The sequence below is a fragment of the Sphaeramia orbicularis genome, chromosome 19, assembly GCF_902148855.1.
Source record: "Sphaeramia orbicularis chromosome 19, fSphaOr1.1, whole genome shotgun sequence".
Classification (NCBI taxonomy): Eukaryota; Metazoa; Chordata; class Actinopteri; order Kurtiformes; family Apogonidae; genus Sphaeramia; species Sphaeramia orbicularis.
This window is the reverse complement of record NC_043975.1, coordinates 5,653,454-5,671,313: the sequence shown is the minus strand read 5'-3', so window position 1 is coordinate 5,671,313 and position 17,860 is coordinate 5,653,454. Positions and strand designations below refer to the sequence as shown.

Genomic DNA, 17,860 nt, shown 5'->3' with positions numbered 1-17,860 from the left:
AGGGGAATTGCAGTGTGCTATCTCCAGAATGACAGGGGCTGCCGTGATTGAGGCTTGCAACACTAGGATTTAGATACACCAGCGTTTTTCTCTCTTTCGTCCATCCGTCCATACTTCCCCTTCTCGGCTGCCACTCCCTTTCCTTGTCTCTTTTTTTTTTTTTTTTTTTTTATTTACCCCCTTCTCCTCGTCCATTTCGCACCACCCATCTCAATGAGCTCCCCCTTTTTCTTCCCTCCTCCGTCTCCCTTTTCTTCTTCCTCCCTCTATCAGGTGCTGTATAATGCATTCTCCCCTGATGTGCTCCCAGCCTCCATCCGCCATTTTGATTCAGTACAGCTGTCCATGATAATGTACTGTTCACTCAATCACTCTTTCTCTCACTCTGCCTCCTTCCTGTCCCTCTCCCTCGCTCTCACAAGCACACATCCACAAACATATTCATATTTCTCTCCGTACCACTCCCCACCACCGCCACCAACCACCACCACCTCTTCCTCCTCATCCCGTAACAAGAGGTTGCCATGGAAATGACAAATTAGCGTGCGAAACATCGAGGAGGAGACCCGTGAGGGGAGAAATCCAAGCCATGAGTGTTTGATGGTTTCAGTCGCAGCTGGTCCCAGTAGCGGCAACCATCGCATCAGTTATCTACACTACCCCCCCACCCCCCCCTTCTCCCCGTAGACAGCGTTATTCATTAGAGCACGAGGTTAATGATGGCCTTCAAGGTCCGACGCCAATCACAGCCCGCCTTTACGTTTCATCTTATTCCCACTCCAATAGCCCATGTAGTCATCTTCTTTACATTGCATCAATCATTTCTTTCACATTTCTATTTATTCCTTCCTTTTTTCTACTTATGTAGTCTCATTACAAGCAAAGAGAATAAAAAAAAAAAACTTGTGAAAGATGTATGCGTAGGCTACTGATTTCCTTGTTTATCTTGTGAAGTTGTCTCCTTCACATCTAGATCTCTACGGAGCTTTATAGTCCAGTATTTTTTTTTTTTTACTTGAGAAGCTCTAACTAACCATTATTTTCATTGTTAATTAACCCACAACCCACTTTGTGTTCAGACTGAATTATAAATGAAGCATTCAGTAGGAGAATATAGAGAAAAACTATACAAATACTCATAAGTGTTCACAGTCTAGAGCTTTTAATTGATGTATTTTGCTGTTATCAACATGTTTTCTTCATTAATAACAAAAACACGTCAATGAGGATCAACATGGATTTAAAATAATCACCTGATCAAACAGTTTGATCGATTTGTTTCCTGATAAAAGGCTCAGCTGCAATGGCATTACTATTGATCGACTAACTGATAAGTAAGTGATAATTTGAGCTTAATCTAACAAAGAATCAACAGGAGCAAGGAACAGGAAGTCATAACCCGATCAGAAAATAGCTTGAAAAAGAAAAAAAACATCTCAAGTCTCACAAGATGAACATAATAATGAATAGTACTTAATAGATAATACTCATCTAATCAATAACATGATAGAAAACTAATCTGTAAATCAGTCATTTCTTTCACATTTCTATTTATTCCCTCCTTTTTTCTACTTACGTAGTCTCATTACAAGCAAAGAGAATAAAAAAAAAACTTGTGAAAGATGTATGCATAGGCTACTGATTTCCTTGTTTATCTTGTGAAGTCATCTCCTTCACATCGAGATCTCTAAGGAACTTTATAGTCCAGTGTAATTTTTTACTTGAGAAGCTCTAACTAACCATTATTTTCATTGTTAATTAACCCACAACCCACTTTGTGTTCAGACTGAATTATAAATTAAGCATTCAGTAGGAGAATATAGAGAAAAGCTATACAAATACCCATAAGTGTTCACAGTCTAGAGCTTTTAATTGATGTATTTTGCTGTTATCAACATGTTTTCTTCATTAATAACAAAAACATGTCAATGAGGATCAACATGGATTTAAAATAATCACCTGATCAAACAGTTTGATCGATTTATTTCCTGATGAAAGGCTCAGCCGCAATGGCATTACTATTGATCGACTAACTGATAAGTAAGTGATAATTTCAGCTTAATCTAACAAAGAATCAACAGGAGCAAGGAACAGGAAGTCATAACCCGATCAGAAAATAGCTTGAAAAAGAAAAATAACACCTCAAATCTCACAAGATGAACATAATAATTAATAGTACTTAATAGATAATACTCATCTAATCAATAACATGATAGAAAACTAATCTGTAAATCAGGCATTTCTTTCACATTTCTATTTGTTCCCTCCTTTTTTCTGCTTATGTAGTCTCATTACAAGCAAAGAGAATAAAAAAAAAACTTGTGAAAGATGTTTACATAGGCTACCGATTTCCTTGTTTATATTGTGAAGTCGTCTCCTTCACATCGAGATCTCTAAGGAACTTTATAGTCCAGTGTAATTTTTTACTTGAGAAGCTCTAACTAACCATTATTTTTATTGTTAATTAACCCACAACCCCCCTTTGTTTTCAGACTGAATTATAAATGAAGCATTCAGTCGGCGAATAGAGGAAAAACTATACAAATACCCATAAGAGTTCACAGTTTAGAGCTTTTAATGGATGTATTTTGCTGTTATCAACATGTTTTCTTCATTAATAACAACAACATGTCAAGGAGGATCAACATGGCTTTAAAATAATCGTCTGATCCAACAGTTTGATTGATTTTTTCCTCCTAAAAGGCTCAAGGCACAATTACTTTTCTATTGATCGACTAACTGATAATTAAATGATAATTTTAGGTTAACTAAACAAACAGAAATGTGAAGAAACAGATGAGAAAACAGAGCTTAAAAAACCCAAAAGACACGAATACAGCTTAGTATATAAACACAAACTAACCGTAATTTTCATCATTTATTAACCCACTCGATTGAAAATCACTCAACCTGATAGAAAACTGCACAAATACCCATAACCGTTTACAGTTTGGAGCTTTAATTGACTGATTTTGGACCCAAAAGACAAAGATTCAACCACTTATCTACGCCTTTTTTCTTCATTTATAACAAAAAGATGTTGATGAGGATCAACGTGGCTTTAAAATAATAATCTGATCCAACAGTTTGATTAATTCACTAATTGCTTGAGCCTTATTGGCTTTTTTTTCCTGATAAAAGGCTCAGCTGCAATTACTTTTCTATTGATCGGCTAACTGATAATTAAGTGATAATTTCAGCTTAATTAAACAAATATAGAGTCAGGGATCCGAGGAAACAGGAGTCATAACCCCATCTGAAACCCCAAATGACATGGGAGAAACTCTAACAAACCATTAGTTTCATCATTAATTAACCCACATTATTGAAAATTCATCATCTAATCAATAACGTGATAGAAAACTGTACAAATATACATATAACAGTTTACAATGTAGAGACACATTTATTAATAACACATTTATTAATAACAAAAACATGTCAAGGAGGATCAACATGGGTTTAAAATAATGATCAGATCTAACAGTTTGATCTATTTTTTTCCTGATCAAAGGCTCAACCGTAATTACTTTTTAGTTAAACAAATATAGTCAGAGATCTGAGGAAACATGAGTCATAACCCAATGTGAAAACAGAAATGACAGAAGAAACTCTAACAAACCATTAGTTTTGTCGTCAGTTAACCCACATTATTGAAAATTCCTCACCTAATCAATAACTTGATAGAAAACTGTACAAATACACATATAACAGTTTGCAAATTGGAGACCACAAACATGTTTTCTTTATTAATAACAAACAGATGTCAGTAGGGATCGACTTGGCTTTAAAATAATGATCAGATCAAAGGGTTAGATCTGTTTTTTTTTTCCTGATCAAAGGCTGAACCGCAATTACTTTTTTATTGATCGAATAGATGAAAATTAATTGATAATTTCAGGTTAACTAAAGAAAAAGAGATTTGAACAAACAGGTATCATAACCTGATCAGAAAACCCTAAAGACAGAAGAAACTCTAACTAACCATTGGTTTCATTGTAAATTAACCCACGTTATTGAAAATTCCTCATCTAATCAATAACGTGATAGAAAACTGTACAAGTACGCATAACAGTTTACAATTTAGAGACACATTTTCTTTATTAATAACAAAAACATGTCAATGAGGATCAGCATGGCTTTAAAATAATGATCACATCTAACAGTTTGATCTATTTTTTTTCCTGATCAAAGGCTCAACTGTAATTACTTTTCTATTGATCGACTAACTGATAATTAAGTGATAATTTCAGGTTAATTACACAGAGATCTGAAGAAATAGGGGTCATAACCCGATCAGAAAACCCAAAAGACAGAAGAAACTCTAACTAACCATTAGTTTCATTGTTAATTAACCAACAACCCACTTGGCTCGGTTATTAATTACTCATCTGATCAATAATCACCTGACAGAAATCTGCACCAATATCCTGACAAGTTTGCAATTTACAGCTTTTCATATACAGGTTTTTCCCATTTAGACAGAGATATCAAAGTCATTAACGCTTGCTTTATTAATAGCTAAATAGCTGTCAATGAGAGCCAACGTGGTTATAAAATAATAATTCGATTCAACAGTTTGGTTCATTCACTAATTGCTGGCACCGTATCGGCTTTCGTCTTGATAAACGGCTCAGCTGCAATTACTTTCCCATCGATCGACTAATAATTTCAGGTTAACTTAAAATACTTACAAGCATAGAAGTGAGGAGGGTCGGCCACTGAATCTGTGCTTCATTTTCCCGTTTGTTACCTTTTTCTTGCTGTTTTCTTTCACGTGATGATCACCGACCCCCCTCCTTTTCCCCCTTCCCCCCTCCCACCTCCCCCCTCCCTTTCCCGCCTCTTCTCGCCGCTCGCCTTGATCGACAGTCCTCTCCGCAGGATGAAGTGTGACATGTGGTGTGTATGTCAGTGTCTGTCTCACTGTTTACTCTGAGCTAATACTGACTCACTCCATTAATCTGAGCTACAACAGATCCACTCCAACCTGCCCACTCAAGTGTGTGTGTGCGTGTGTGTGTGCGCTGCCGTTCCAGGGGTGTGCGTGTTCTAGGTGTGTCTCCGCTACATGCATATGTGACACATGTTCCTCTTTGTGTTCCTGTCAGCCATTATGCGTGTTTCGCCGCTGATATGTGTGCGTGGATGTGATGTAATAGAACAAGGAGCGAGTGTTTGCGGGCCAGAGCCTCCAGATCGATGCAGAGATGCTTTATGTGCTCCTGTCTGCTCTAATGACATGTCTGTAAATTAGCAACAGAATGGTGGAGCGCCACACTGAAACCTAATGGCACCTCTGTAAATTACCGCTCCAATGCTGCCGGACGGCTGCGTGTGTTCTCATTGTGAACAACTTGGCCCCCCTCCCTCATTCTGACACCTCATCTACATTTGTCTGCTGGAGTGTGTGCGTTTTGCGATCGTTCCCTTCTTTCCCGCTATATTTTTTTTCCCTTTTTTTTTTTATTTTTGTGTATGTGTGTCTCCCTCCACCCTCCACCCTCCCTACTCGCTCTCAGTAAAGACTAGCCTGAGGCCCTGGAGTTGGTAATAGCTTTTCTGACAGCAATACACCAATATTTACAGAGACCAGCAACCCACCCACCCACACCCCCGCACATTTCATGCACACATAAAAAGCACTAACTTGCGCGCACACATTTATTAGCTTAAACACGCTTTTTCTCTTAGAGGCATGCACGCACACACTTAATTAACATGCTGGGAGGGAAGAAATCACACACTAGGGGGAACTCACACACATGCTGGCAAACAACGTGTTGTTTCTCACTCATATATTGGCATTCACACTTCGGGTTTTTTCAAGCAACACAAGCAAAGAAAGACAATTTGCCACAATTGCTCTTGGAATTGTGATATATTCTCACTTTTTTCTTCTCATTATTCTCCCTGTGTTATATTCGCTCAAGTGCAGCCGTTTCCATTTCAACACTCTTCTCCCTGCCTCTCGCTACCTTAATAACCTATTACACTTCAGTCTGTTCATTACGTGGCGATTCTTCCCTCCACCCTCCACTCCTTACCGAGTATCTGTCTTGCTTCAGCCTGACCTACTGTGTTAAATTCCCCTCTGTTCTCCTCATTATTGCGAACTACAAGATGGTGGTTATGCCAGAGGCTCCACGGAGCAGAGAAAGAGGCCAGCGAGATGTGCGGAAAGTAGCTGTGGCGTGAAGCTAGAAGGGAGGTGTGAGAGATGCAGGGATGGTGGCGACGAAACGGATAGAGTGGGTGCAGAGGAAGGATGACGCTTTAGGGGGATGGGTGTGAAGGAGACAGATAATGTCGCCCCTGTTTGTGTATGGCAACACAATTGTATGATCATATTTGTGCACGCAGATGTGTGTGTAGGTGTGCATATTTGTTCCTATGGCTGTATATGTGTCTGTGCACTGGTGTGTGAGTGGGTGTAAGATAAGAGCTTAAGGTGAGCTTAAGGATGATGGATTGCAAAACCTTGGTCTTGTGTCCTTGGGGGTCACTAAGGGTGTGCACGGTAAGTTGCTATTGGCTGTCTGCCTGTTATCCTGAATTCTAATTGGCCAGTCATGCCTGTTCTGGCTGCCATGATGCTCACATGTTCTTCATCTTCATCGCCACCTCTTTCCGTCCTCTCTAAAGCCTTTTTTTCCCTCCTGTGCTGCTAAAGCACATACATGTAGACACAGACCTTGTGGCGTTTGACGAACATCACGAAATGAGCCATGTTGTCAAACAAGTCCACATCACTTCAGACTGCCAGCACAGCTGTTCTCTCAAAAGAGAGGATGGCAGGTTTCATAACGAGTTTGGAATGCTACAGACTCACGACTGTCTCTCTCACATCCTCACTGTTTAATCTCCAACCCACATGAGTGATCAAAGCTTGTTTATACACCACTCCATGCTACGATTAGAGGTATGGAAGGAAGTGTTCCTTCCAAGTCATCACTGAGGCTTTGCTTGACAATAACAACATTTTCAGCATCTTAGACAATATGTTTTGTTTTGCACATCCGAATCAAATTTAACCAGGCCCAGCTGAGCTTTGTTTTACTCACTGGCTCTGATGAACGCCCACCATTTTATCATCTTTGAGCATATTGTGAAGAGCAGTGTGGGAAGAAGCAGCATAGCTTGGATATTGTACCAATCATTATGATAATGTTCTACAAGAGTGTAATGATTCCACGTTTCTTTTTTTCCACTCACCTCCTCCCCATTTCCTCCCCCTCCTTCCCTCCCTTCTTCCACCTCCACCTCTACCTTTATCTCTCAGCACGTGAGGAGTACGTTGCCACCTTTAAGGGCTCTGAGTACTTCTGCTATGACCTGTCGCCAAACCCCATCCAGTCTAGCAGCGACGAAATCACACTGTCCTTCAAGACGCTGCAGCGCAACGGCTTGATGCTGCACACTGGCAAGTCAGCCGACTACGTCAACCTGGCACTGAAGAACGGTGCCGTATCGCTCGTCATCAACCTCGGATCCGGGGCCTTTGAGGCCTTGGTGGAGCCGGTCAATGGCAAGTTCAACGACAACGCCTGGCATGATGTCAAGGTCACCCGCAACCTGAGACAGGTAACCAGACAACATGCGATGGGAGAGTGAGTAACCAGTCAAGGAGATGTGAAATTAGTCCAAAGGATGATTATAAGCTTCTAAAAGGAATAAATTTTGTGAAAACAGATGAACAAAAGATGAAAATGATAGACAGATGGTGGAAAAACTTCAGTTTTTGCTGAAGTAAGCTGTTGTTTAATCAATTACTTTTAATTGCACTTGGTAATGTTTCAAGCTTCCCAAATGTAAGACTCTTCTGTACTTTTATATTTTTAGTGATAGATTAAACAAGCTGCTCTGTTTCATTGTGATTGCAGAATCGACCCATGAATTTAACAATATACTGTCATTAGTTGCAGCTCTTGTTTCAGTTTGTGAAATGTGAGAATTTGCTGTTTTATATCCTATAAAGTGAACATTTTTTATTCAATTGGAATTTGTAACAGACATTTTTTATTATTTTCTGACATTTTATGGATAAACTACCCAATGACATTTAAAAACTGGTTCGTTCCAACTGACTGTGAATAATCTTGAGTGTGTATCTGAGTGGTATGGTGAACTACAGGGCCTCCTCCAGTTGTTTCAGGGCCAGTGGGCAGCAGACAAGACCATAAATCCGCAGCAAAAACCTAATCAAAGTAGAAGCTATGGTCAGTGGTCTGTTGTCCAGCTGCAGTGATGCTGTGGTAGGAAGAAAATACCTGAGGTTTTGGTTTTAGTTTACAGTGGGTTAACCACCAGACCAGCACTTCTTTCAGCTCTAGGTGAGTGCTTTTTCAATTGTGTGTCTGGATGTGTGTGTATGCGAACCAGTGGAAAGTGAAAGAAACAGAGAGTGAATGAGGGGTGAGTTGAAGAACATCGAGGGTCACGAGCACTCAGGTGCCTGTTACCCACCTGTGCTCTGCCTTTAGCGTTTGCCTGTATGTACTACTAACTTGACTACTAACTTTACTAACCTGCTAGTGAAACTAACCACCATCCATGGAATGATTCATTCTACTAACCTAACCTGTGCCCTTCTCCTAGCGAAACCACTCCAACCAACCAACCTACTAACCTCACCAGAGGCCTTCTAGCTTTCCTTTTTTGTTCCCGAAGTTGTTCTGTTCACAGTTTTTTGCTTTCCTTTCTCCCCCTCTCCTACAAAGCACTCAGGCATTGGACACGCTATGGTAAACAAACTCCATTGTTCGGTAGATATCATTCTAATTGTTTCTTAGTTTGGGTTTGCCCCGTGTCTATTTCCTTTTGAACCATAGACATCAAAACTAAACCAATAAAAGGATAAATGCGGTTGGTAATCTTTTACGCTTAAAAAGCCCCCATTCCCTCCTTGCCAACCACTTTTTTCTTTAACCCCCTGTCCCCTTCTTCTTCTTCTTCCTGGTTTTTTTCACCCCATCACTCTGTGACTGACATGTAGGCGTGTTCTGATTGGCTCATCCCTCACCTGCACGCAAATGGCGAGGCCCCCCCCTTCCTGCATGGCGTGACCCAGAAACCTTTCCCCTCTCTGACTGGTCCGTTAAATGGATCGAGAGGTTCCTCCTTCCCCTCTTTTTTACTTTTCTTTTTGATTTTATCACTCTGCCACTGCATGTTCTCCATGGTGCCTCTGATTCAAGTCCCATCCTGTCGTCTGTTAACATTGTTTTTAACCACTGTTTCCTCTTTGCCCAGTGGTTTGCATGCAGAACAGAGGAACAGGCTGCATGTTTATCTCTTTATATGTGCGTGTGTGGAATGAGTTGTAACTCTAATCCATCTAACACCTTTGCGTGCGTGTGCATCAATATGCGTGTGTTCGTCTGTCCTTGTGTCATTTCATTGAGACTCGCTGATCTAACAAACCCCCCCTGACCACAAACTAACAAACTAACACCATCATCACCCTAACAACACAACAGCATAACATCATCACAACTACTAACAGCATTGAAGTCATTAACCCTAACCTCAGCACCATTCAGTAACCTAACACAGCTTGGCCTGACACACTACTGTGGCTGCCAGCAGTGCAACAACTAACAACTACTAACTAGATAACAATACTAACATGGACTGTATAGCACGAACAAGCCTGTGGAGACTTTACTAACACCTGCCTGGCTGGGCGTGTTTGCCCGGCGATGCTAACCGCCCTCAGTGAGAGGGAACTTCCTGTAGTAAAGAGCTCACAACCTTTATGGGCAGTAGAACATGGTCAGTAAAGTATTGTAGCATATGTTGTCTAGTTCAATCAGGGTGAAATCGCACCACTAACTGTGACTTATGTGTGACAGGGTTGGCTATCACTGCAAGCTAAAAGCCCCTTTGCAGGCTATTATCAAACAAAATGGGCTAGTTCAATTACTAAACCACCAGCTCCACTGTCACTTCAGGGGGGAGCAGGAAGGAAAGTTGTTGTTAGTATAATGGGAGATACATCAAATCCATAGACTGCCTCAAAGATGAAGCAGCTTAGAGTCTGCAGCAAACACAGAAAAGGGAGTCTAAAGGGTGAACCAGGGTACATGTACAGAAGTAGATTAACTCTGCACAAGTGGTTGTTTTTGGATTCTAGTACAAACATGCACAGACAGAATAAGAGATCAGCGTTGCAGTAGCAGACTGTGCAGACACTTCATTGATGATTTTGATAGTAGTAAATGTTTTTTCATACACAGGTTTTAGTATTTCTTCTGCACAATAGACATCCTGCTGTCAGACGGGCTGAGGCAGGCAGACCACACTGTCAGATTGCAGTTAAAGTGTTCAATGCTGGAGGAAGCTAGTGTGTGTTACTAACTGTAGGAAGAGTGAGCCAGTGCTAAATCTGGCAGCTGGCATTTATCTGAAGAGAAAAACATATTTTAATGCCAGTAATAATCGCAAATGCAGAAAGCAGCAGCATTCACTCACACCACACATTTAGCTCTGATCCATCCATGCCGAATCAAAGTCCCAACAGCACAACTGACCTATTCCCAAACCGATCAGGCCCTCTCCCCACCAGAATGCATACACATTGGTTGTAGAGTAACGGGGGCTAATTTGGCTGGTCAGCGCCTAGCTAGCGCTTAGCGCTGCCTTTGGTGTGAGTATATAGCGTGTCCTTTCCCTGTGCTTTGTTGTGTAGGTGACCATCTCTGTGGACGGCATCCTGACCACCACGGGCTACACCCAGGAGGACTACACCATGCTGGGCTCAGATGACTTCTTCTACGTGGGAGGGAGTCCCAGCACTGCTGACCTCCCTGGTTCTCCAGTCAGCAATAACTTTATGGGCTGTTTGAAAGAGGTGAGAGCCATTGTGCAGGTTTGTGTATGAAAACACAAAAACAGACTGGGGGATTTAAAGTAGTGTGGCCAGATGGGAAATGTATCACAACACAGGCTTAAAATGATCATATTTGAGAAAAATTATCATACATGAGTCATAACCTAGAGATTTAGACCGAGTAAATAGAGTACTATCTTGGAAGTAACTGCTTTCAATATAAAATACCTACAATTTATGATTTCTACAGAGGATTTTATTCCAGTTGTGAGTCATCATCATCACAACAAGCATGACTGACTGCAAACAAGAGACAGAAGGCATAAACCCAGAACTGGAACCCATATTTTATTCGTATTTCAACTGTATTTTAAAATGTTTTAGGAAATGAATTCAAATGAGACAGCTTGACTGATTACAACTACTAAGTGTCACAAAATGATCAAATTATCGATCATACATCATACAGAGGGTGAAATTATTGTGCAAATATGATAATTATGAAGCATCTGGCAGCACTGTTTGAAAGGGAATCACAACATGGTGGAAAAAATATTATGACATTAATAAGAATATCTGTCTGATACATATTACAATATGTCAAATATATGCAAAATTATACAGTCTTGGTCAGAAATGAACCATTCAACTAAGAGTTAATGATTTAATGCTGAACTTCATTCTCTGGAAGTTTAAAAATAACAATCACATCCATCTTTTCTCACTTTTTTTTTGTCAGTCTTCATCTTTTACTTTGCTGCTTTTCGTCATGCCCACATTTTACACACATTATCGTGTATTGCACACACACACACACACATAACAGAAATGCTTCCATTTGGCAGACCCACACAAACAGTCCTAGACACACACACCCTCCCCAGCATCAGAGAGAATCAGTGATGAGTGTCGTTGAGGGAGTAGATACAGCACTAAGCACTAACATGCTAATTAGCTACGCCACAGAGACGCTCCATCCATCCGCTGTGCTTGAAATGGGCCACAACGCTGCAACAACAAAAACTCACACAGCACACTGTCTGCAACACACTAATACACATACATGTGTGCATAAATTCTGGTTTTTGCATCTGTAGCTGCATGCAGCAAGAGAACACAAACATACCCATTAGAATAAATAACAGACTAAAATAGTCAAACACAGATAAACATACAAATGCACAGCAGTTTACACAATAAAATTCCCAAATATACTCCCACACCCATAATATACACCCCCTGTCTGAGCCTCTCTTTCATTCACACAGACTCACACAGAGGCATAAACAAACAACCAAACAAGCCGACAGATGATGTGCCAAACAGAGAGCTATCTGTATCACTGGTGAATGCGCTCTGTGTTGCTTCATTAAGACTGATGGTGTTTAAACGAGGCTGCCGCTGTCAGAGTGAACCCTCCACTGGCACATTTACATATTTAATACGATGATATGATAATCTGTGTGAGCAAATTAAGATGTATGCAGTGAATCACGCGCATGAACAATCATGGCTGTAACAATTTGTGTGCATTTGATGTGGCGAAGGCGCACTCCTACACACACCCACGCGCTCACACCATTTTGCACACTTGCAGCGGTTGAATATTCAAAAGTCACCCTCGCTTCACACTCCGACTGAAAAACCACATGACGGAGAACACCTGACAAAAAAAACTGGCGAAAGGCTGAGGTGGAGGAGACATTTTTTTAATGGCGGCGAGTTATTCACGGGTCATAAAAAAGTCTGGTATAATAAAGCGGAGCTTGTGTGTGCTCGCCTCTCTCGACATCAAAATGCTCAGCACAAGCTCACTCTTTACACTCAGTCAGAGAGCGTACTGTGTCAGGGAGAAGATAGAGAGAAAGAGAAAAGGGTTGGAGAGAGAGAAAGAGTAAAAGCGATCATGCAAGTGGCAGGGACAAATGGGAGTTATCAAGTAATGGTGCTGGAGAGGCTCGCAGTTCTTAAGGTAGTCACTTTTACATGAAAATACCACCACACTTGAGTAAAACACAGATATCTGGACATGTTTCAAGTGGTTTGTCCGTCTTGTTCATCTCCATCATCACTTTTGTGGCACTTTCATAGAAGGTTAATCCAAATCACTTTTTCTTTTGGTTTTTAAACCAAATAAAAACAGAGAGACTGAGTTGAGAAGAAATTCATTTCGTGTATAAATTCACTAGAAATCTATGAAAGAAATCACAGGAACGATATTACTCTTATATAACTGTGAAGAAAAAAGTTGGATTAAACTCAAGGCTCAAGGTGACTTTGTGTTTGATCTTTTCTCCGTATTCATCTCTCTAAAGGTGGTGTATAAGAACAATGATGTACGGTTGGAGCTGTCAAGACTGGCTAAACAGGGGGACCCGAAGATGAAGGTATGTGTTTTAATCAGCAAGCACAGGCAACAAATTATCCTCTTATACATTCTCAAGCATCACAACCTCCTGTCCAGACCCAGGAGATGTGTATTTTTTTAAAGAATTGCCTCACGGTAAATGGGATTAAATTTCTGAGGCTCAGCTTCTGTCTTTTAGTCAAAAGCTGTTTTACTTTATTCCCACTTGAGAATGAAAAATACTGCCTCAAATATTCTCTGGACTCCAAATGCCTGGGAACATTAATCCTGTATGTTTCATTAATTTGCTGCAGGTAAGTGGGGTCGTGTCCTTTAAGTGTGAAAGTGTGGCCACCCTGGACCCTGTAACCTTTGACACCCCGGAGTCGTATGTGGCGCTGAGCAAGTGGACGGCGAAGAAGGCGGGGTCGATCTCATTCGACTTCAGGACCACAGAGCCCAATGGTTTGATGCTGTTCAGTCATGGGAAACCTCGACAGCAGCAGCGCAAGGACCCTCGTACACCTCCCACAGTCAAGGTGAGAACAAGAAACTGGACTTAAATGCACAAATTAGATGTGAATCCAAAAATTTAGGAGCTTAAACAACAGTATTTAGTTTCTTTCTGAATGGTGGTTATAATGATTTTGCAAATTTGCCCTTGTGACTTTGAGCTTCAATTAAAATCTTACAACATGAGAGATCTGCAAAGGTTACTTTTAATCAGTCATAGAATTCACTGTTGCAGAAATGTACGTATGTGTCAGGAGTTATGGACTTCTGCATTTGCTTCAAAATGAAGCAAATGCATAAGTATCTTAGAGTTGTAATACCACCACCAACCACTAGATGCTGCTCCAAAAAGCCCTGATTCCCATAGACTTCCATTACAAGTAAACAATTTTCCTCCAGGACTCATCCTGTCTAAATTGTTTAATTTGTATGCTGTAACAAATGTTCTAGTCCTTCATTACATGCTTTCTCCATTAATCAGATCTCAGGCTTTGATTTCTGTCATGTCAGGCTCTGATTGACGGGTGTGATTGACAGCTCCCTCACCTGCCGGGTCGGATTTTTGCAGCTTTTTTTCAATTAATTAAACACATTCTTCTTGACAGACAGTTCCACTGCAGTTGTGGTTAATAGGTTACTCTAACAAGACTGTAAAATGACTTGTATAATGTGTTTTATGTGAAGTAGACAGTTTTACCAAGTCAGTAAGCTAGCATTTAGCTTTAGCTCACCCCTAAACCCATTGTGGTCCTGCAGCTCTGCCCCTTTTGCACAAATATGGTCACTTCACATCATCAAAAACAGGTATACATAGGTTAATTCTCCTTTCAGTACCCATGACTAAGATATTAAGGAAGATCAGGATTTGGTTCCTGAGTGTCTTCAGTGGTAGCCCACTGCTCCTAATGTGCTAATATTAATGCTAATGCTAATTCTAGGTACTGTGTGTGTGTTATGGGTAAAATGCAGGGACTGAATTTCGCTACAGGGATAACAAAGTGAGCTAACTTTTAACCTTTAACCTTTTCTGGTAATGACCAAATCACAAACTACTGTTCTCAAAACTGCAGTTCAGACACCAATGGTGATGTTACGGTTCCTCCTTCCACTAATAAACACAGTTTGTGTCAAAGATAAGAAAACCAAGATGGCTACTTTTAGAGATGAACAGATTAATCTATTTCTATTTTCTAGAACTGTATAATTCCACTGTGCAGGACAACATTTGGCCAGTCATCCCTTTCAGTGCAAGGAGCACACTTCTGGAACTCTCTCCCGGCAGAACTCAAATCTCAAACAGAATTGAAGGCGTTAAACACTGGCTTAAGCAACAGCAGAGATGTGAACATCAATGATCACAGCTCGTTACCAAAAAATACACCCCATTTTACCATGTTAAAGTCTAACTTATTTAGTGTTTTAATCTATACATTGTGTTCATTTGTCTAATATGAGTCACTGTATTTATTAATTTATGGCAGTTATTCATTGTATACATTGTATTTTTATTGTATTAAGTATATTCTTTCATAGTGTTCAGTATATTATTTTATAGTGTTCAGCAAATTAGCTGAAGCTAGACGTCTTATTTGCATCACATTTTTCCTTTGGTGGCAATGCTGTATGTATCGTCCCTGATGAATAAGCATTAAATAAATAAATACATACTTAGTCACTCAATCAGCACCAATAGGACCAAATAATTGACTTAACAGATCAATACCACTACTTCTTGGCTCTGATAGCAGCAGGTGACAAATACCAGGCATATCAACTGGAATTACTAGTGTTGATGGAAAGTAGTAGCTCCAAATATTAAAACTACAACCCTAGAATCATGTAGATTTTAAATGGTTACATGTCCTCACTTGTATTACTATAATAACATGGATGATCTGTTCAGTAGTTATCAATAATTTTGGCTGACTAAGTAGCCATTGACTTTTTCCTGTTACACATTATCATCACTATCATATTGGCCTTTAAAAATCTGATGACGTCCAATTGATATATTTAGATCTCTGGAAAATATCTGTTTTGTAGCTTCTGAATTAATCAAGGTATTTTTCCTTATAAATTGCCTCAAATAACTGCAGGATATTAAGCACAACCTGACATTTAATGGCTAAACTGGACTCCAGATACCACACTGCAATTTATGGCTAAAATTAGCATTTTTATTGCTTGCAAAACTGGTCCTGCATTTTGCAGAATACTGATGCTGCGCCTTCTTGGCTCACAGGTGGATTTCTTCGCCATTGAGATGCTGGATGGGCACCTGTACTTGCTGCTGGACATGGGTTCAGGAACCACCAAGACCAAAGCCATCGACAGGAAGGTTAATGATGGGGAGTGGTACCATGTGGACTTCCAGAGGGATGGGCGTTCAGGTACAGTCGCAGCTCCCTCACCTGTAACTTAAAGACAGTTATGAAGATTTTAGGACGATTTCTAATGATGGTTATTGATTAAAACACTGTAGTTTAGTACATTTACAGCAACAACCGGGTCCATAATCAATGCAGTTCTTTTATTCTGTTTGTTTTTTGCTTGTAATTTGTAATTCATTAACATATTTTCCATGCTTTCTATACAAATTTAGTCAATAGCTCCACATTACTTTCCAGCACTAGGTAGTACAGCTGCTTGTGATAATGAGAAATATTTGCATCAACCAATGCCTCTTTGTATTCACACAGTTAATACACTTTATAACCTTGAAGATACCTCGGTTCCATCATACATGTATTATTTAGCTGTGAATATATTGAGTAGCAACTGGTTTTATTCGATAATTTGATTGTTAATAAAGCGGTGACACTAAATAAATAATAAATAACAGTAAAAAAAATCTTATAGTTTTCTTTAAAATGACACCACAGGAGTTCCTTTTCAGTTTGTCAATCGTGACGGGGATGTACAGTAGGTTTTAGCATTTTAAACTGTATATTCAGCTACACAGAGACTGCTCGAAGGTTAATTTATTCCACATCCACTTTGTTACCATAATTCCATAAATAAAAACCAGGACTCAATTACAAGTCAGTTCACACTAATAATAGTTAGTGTCGAGGTTGACATGAGCAAAATAAAAGCCTCAAATACAGACTGAGTAAAAAAAAACAACATGAACAAACCTCTGGTGCTGCTATGAAAGCACAATGTTCACTTCAATAAACTTAATGTAATACAGTCAACAGCATAAATGGGCTATTTTTAACCCTTTTTTGTTGTAGATCACTTAAGTCACTGCGGGTTATTATTTAGAAACAAATGTAACAGACACCATTTACACAATAAAATCTCTTTCTAGCAATGAATAGATTCTTTCCACTGAAACACTACTTTCACACTACTTTTAATATCTCAAATGGAAGCTCAAGGTGAGGATTCTTACTTAATATGGCCATTTCTACTTATTAAGCAAAAGAAATTATAAATAAAGGCCTATCTCAAAAAAAAAGGCTTGGACACTGTTTACAAAAAAACATGAAATGCTCTTTGAATTTATCATGACAGGTTTGGAAACAGGAGTAGGACAATATAAAATAACACTGAAATGAGATATTTTGCAGATCTGGATGGTGATGCCATTGTGTCTAGGTCTAGTTTGGCTCACAGGATGTTCTCTGCGGGGATAATCCTACCAGTGGGCGATGATTTCATCTCCATACTTGTCTTTTCTGCTATCTATGTGTTACAGCAACAACCTTCGAGCTGTAACTACACATTGAAAAGAGACACGTTTGACAAAGCCACGTCTTTTTATGTGGGATTTAGTCATTTTACCAACCTGACTTGCTTCTTCACGTACAAATGTGCCAACAAAACAACTTCTTTACTCTAGTTTGCAAAGATATTTAGCGTCACACAAGATGACTGTGAGTAGTTTAACCCTTAAAGACCAAAAGCATCTACTGATCTAAAATGTTAATATCTGTTGATCCACTAATCCTGTCAATACGTGTAAATAATTGTTGTAAAATGCAGTTTGTCATCTCTTCATGGTCATTAGATATGACCCATTTGGACCGTAGTGAACATGGAAACATCATCATCTTCTACAACATTGATTTACCAGCAAAACCCCATGGCTTTTTTTTTTGGTTTTTTTTTTTTGCTGAAAACATTCTCTTTTTTTTTGTTCAGTTTTTTCTGTTTGGATATAA

At 39.7% G+C, this 17,860-nt stretch overlaps 1 protein-coding gene across 11 annotated transcripts in view; it reads left to right on the top strand.

The window, feature by feature from the left end:
• nrxn1a (neurexin 1a) overlaps positions 1–17,860 on the top strand; it is a 150,633-nt gene that overhangs the window by 77,428 nt on the left and 55,345 nt on the right. For 8 of the 11 annotated variants that reach the window (XM_030163350.1, XM_030163343.1, XM_030163347.1 and 5 more), the window contains 6 exons: positions 7,283–7,584; positions 8,721–8,744; positions 10,691–10,852; positions 13,147–13,218; positions 13,493–13,717; positions 15,934–16,081. In XM_030163350.1, the coding sequence (XP_030019210.1) occupies positions 7,283–7,584; positions 8,721–8,744; positions 10,691–10,852; positions 13,147–13,218; positions 13,493–13,717; positions 15,934–16,081 (933 nt within the window). The remainder of the gene's footprint in view (positions 1–7,282; positions 7,585–8,720; positions 8,745–10,690; positions 10,853–13,146; positions 13,219–13,492; positions 13,718–15,933; positions 16,082–17,860) is intronic. The other 3 variants (XM_030163349.1, XM_030163340.1, XM_030163345.1) reach the window with 1 other exon arrangement.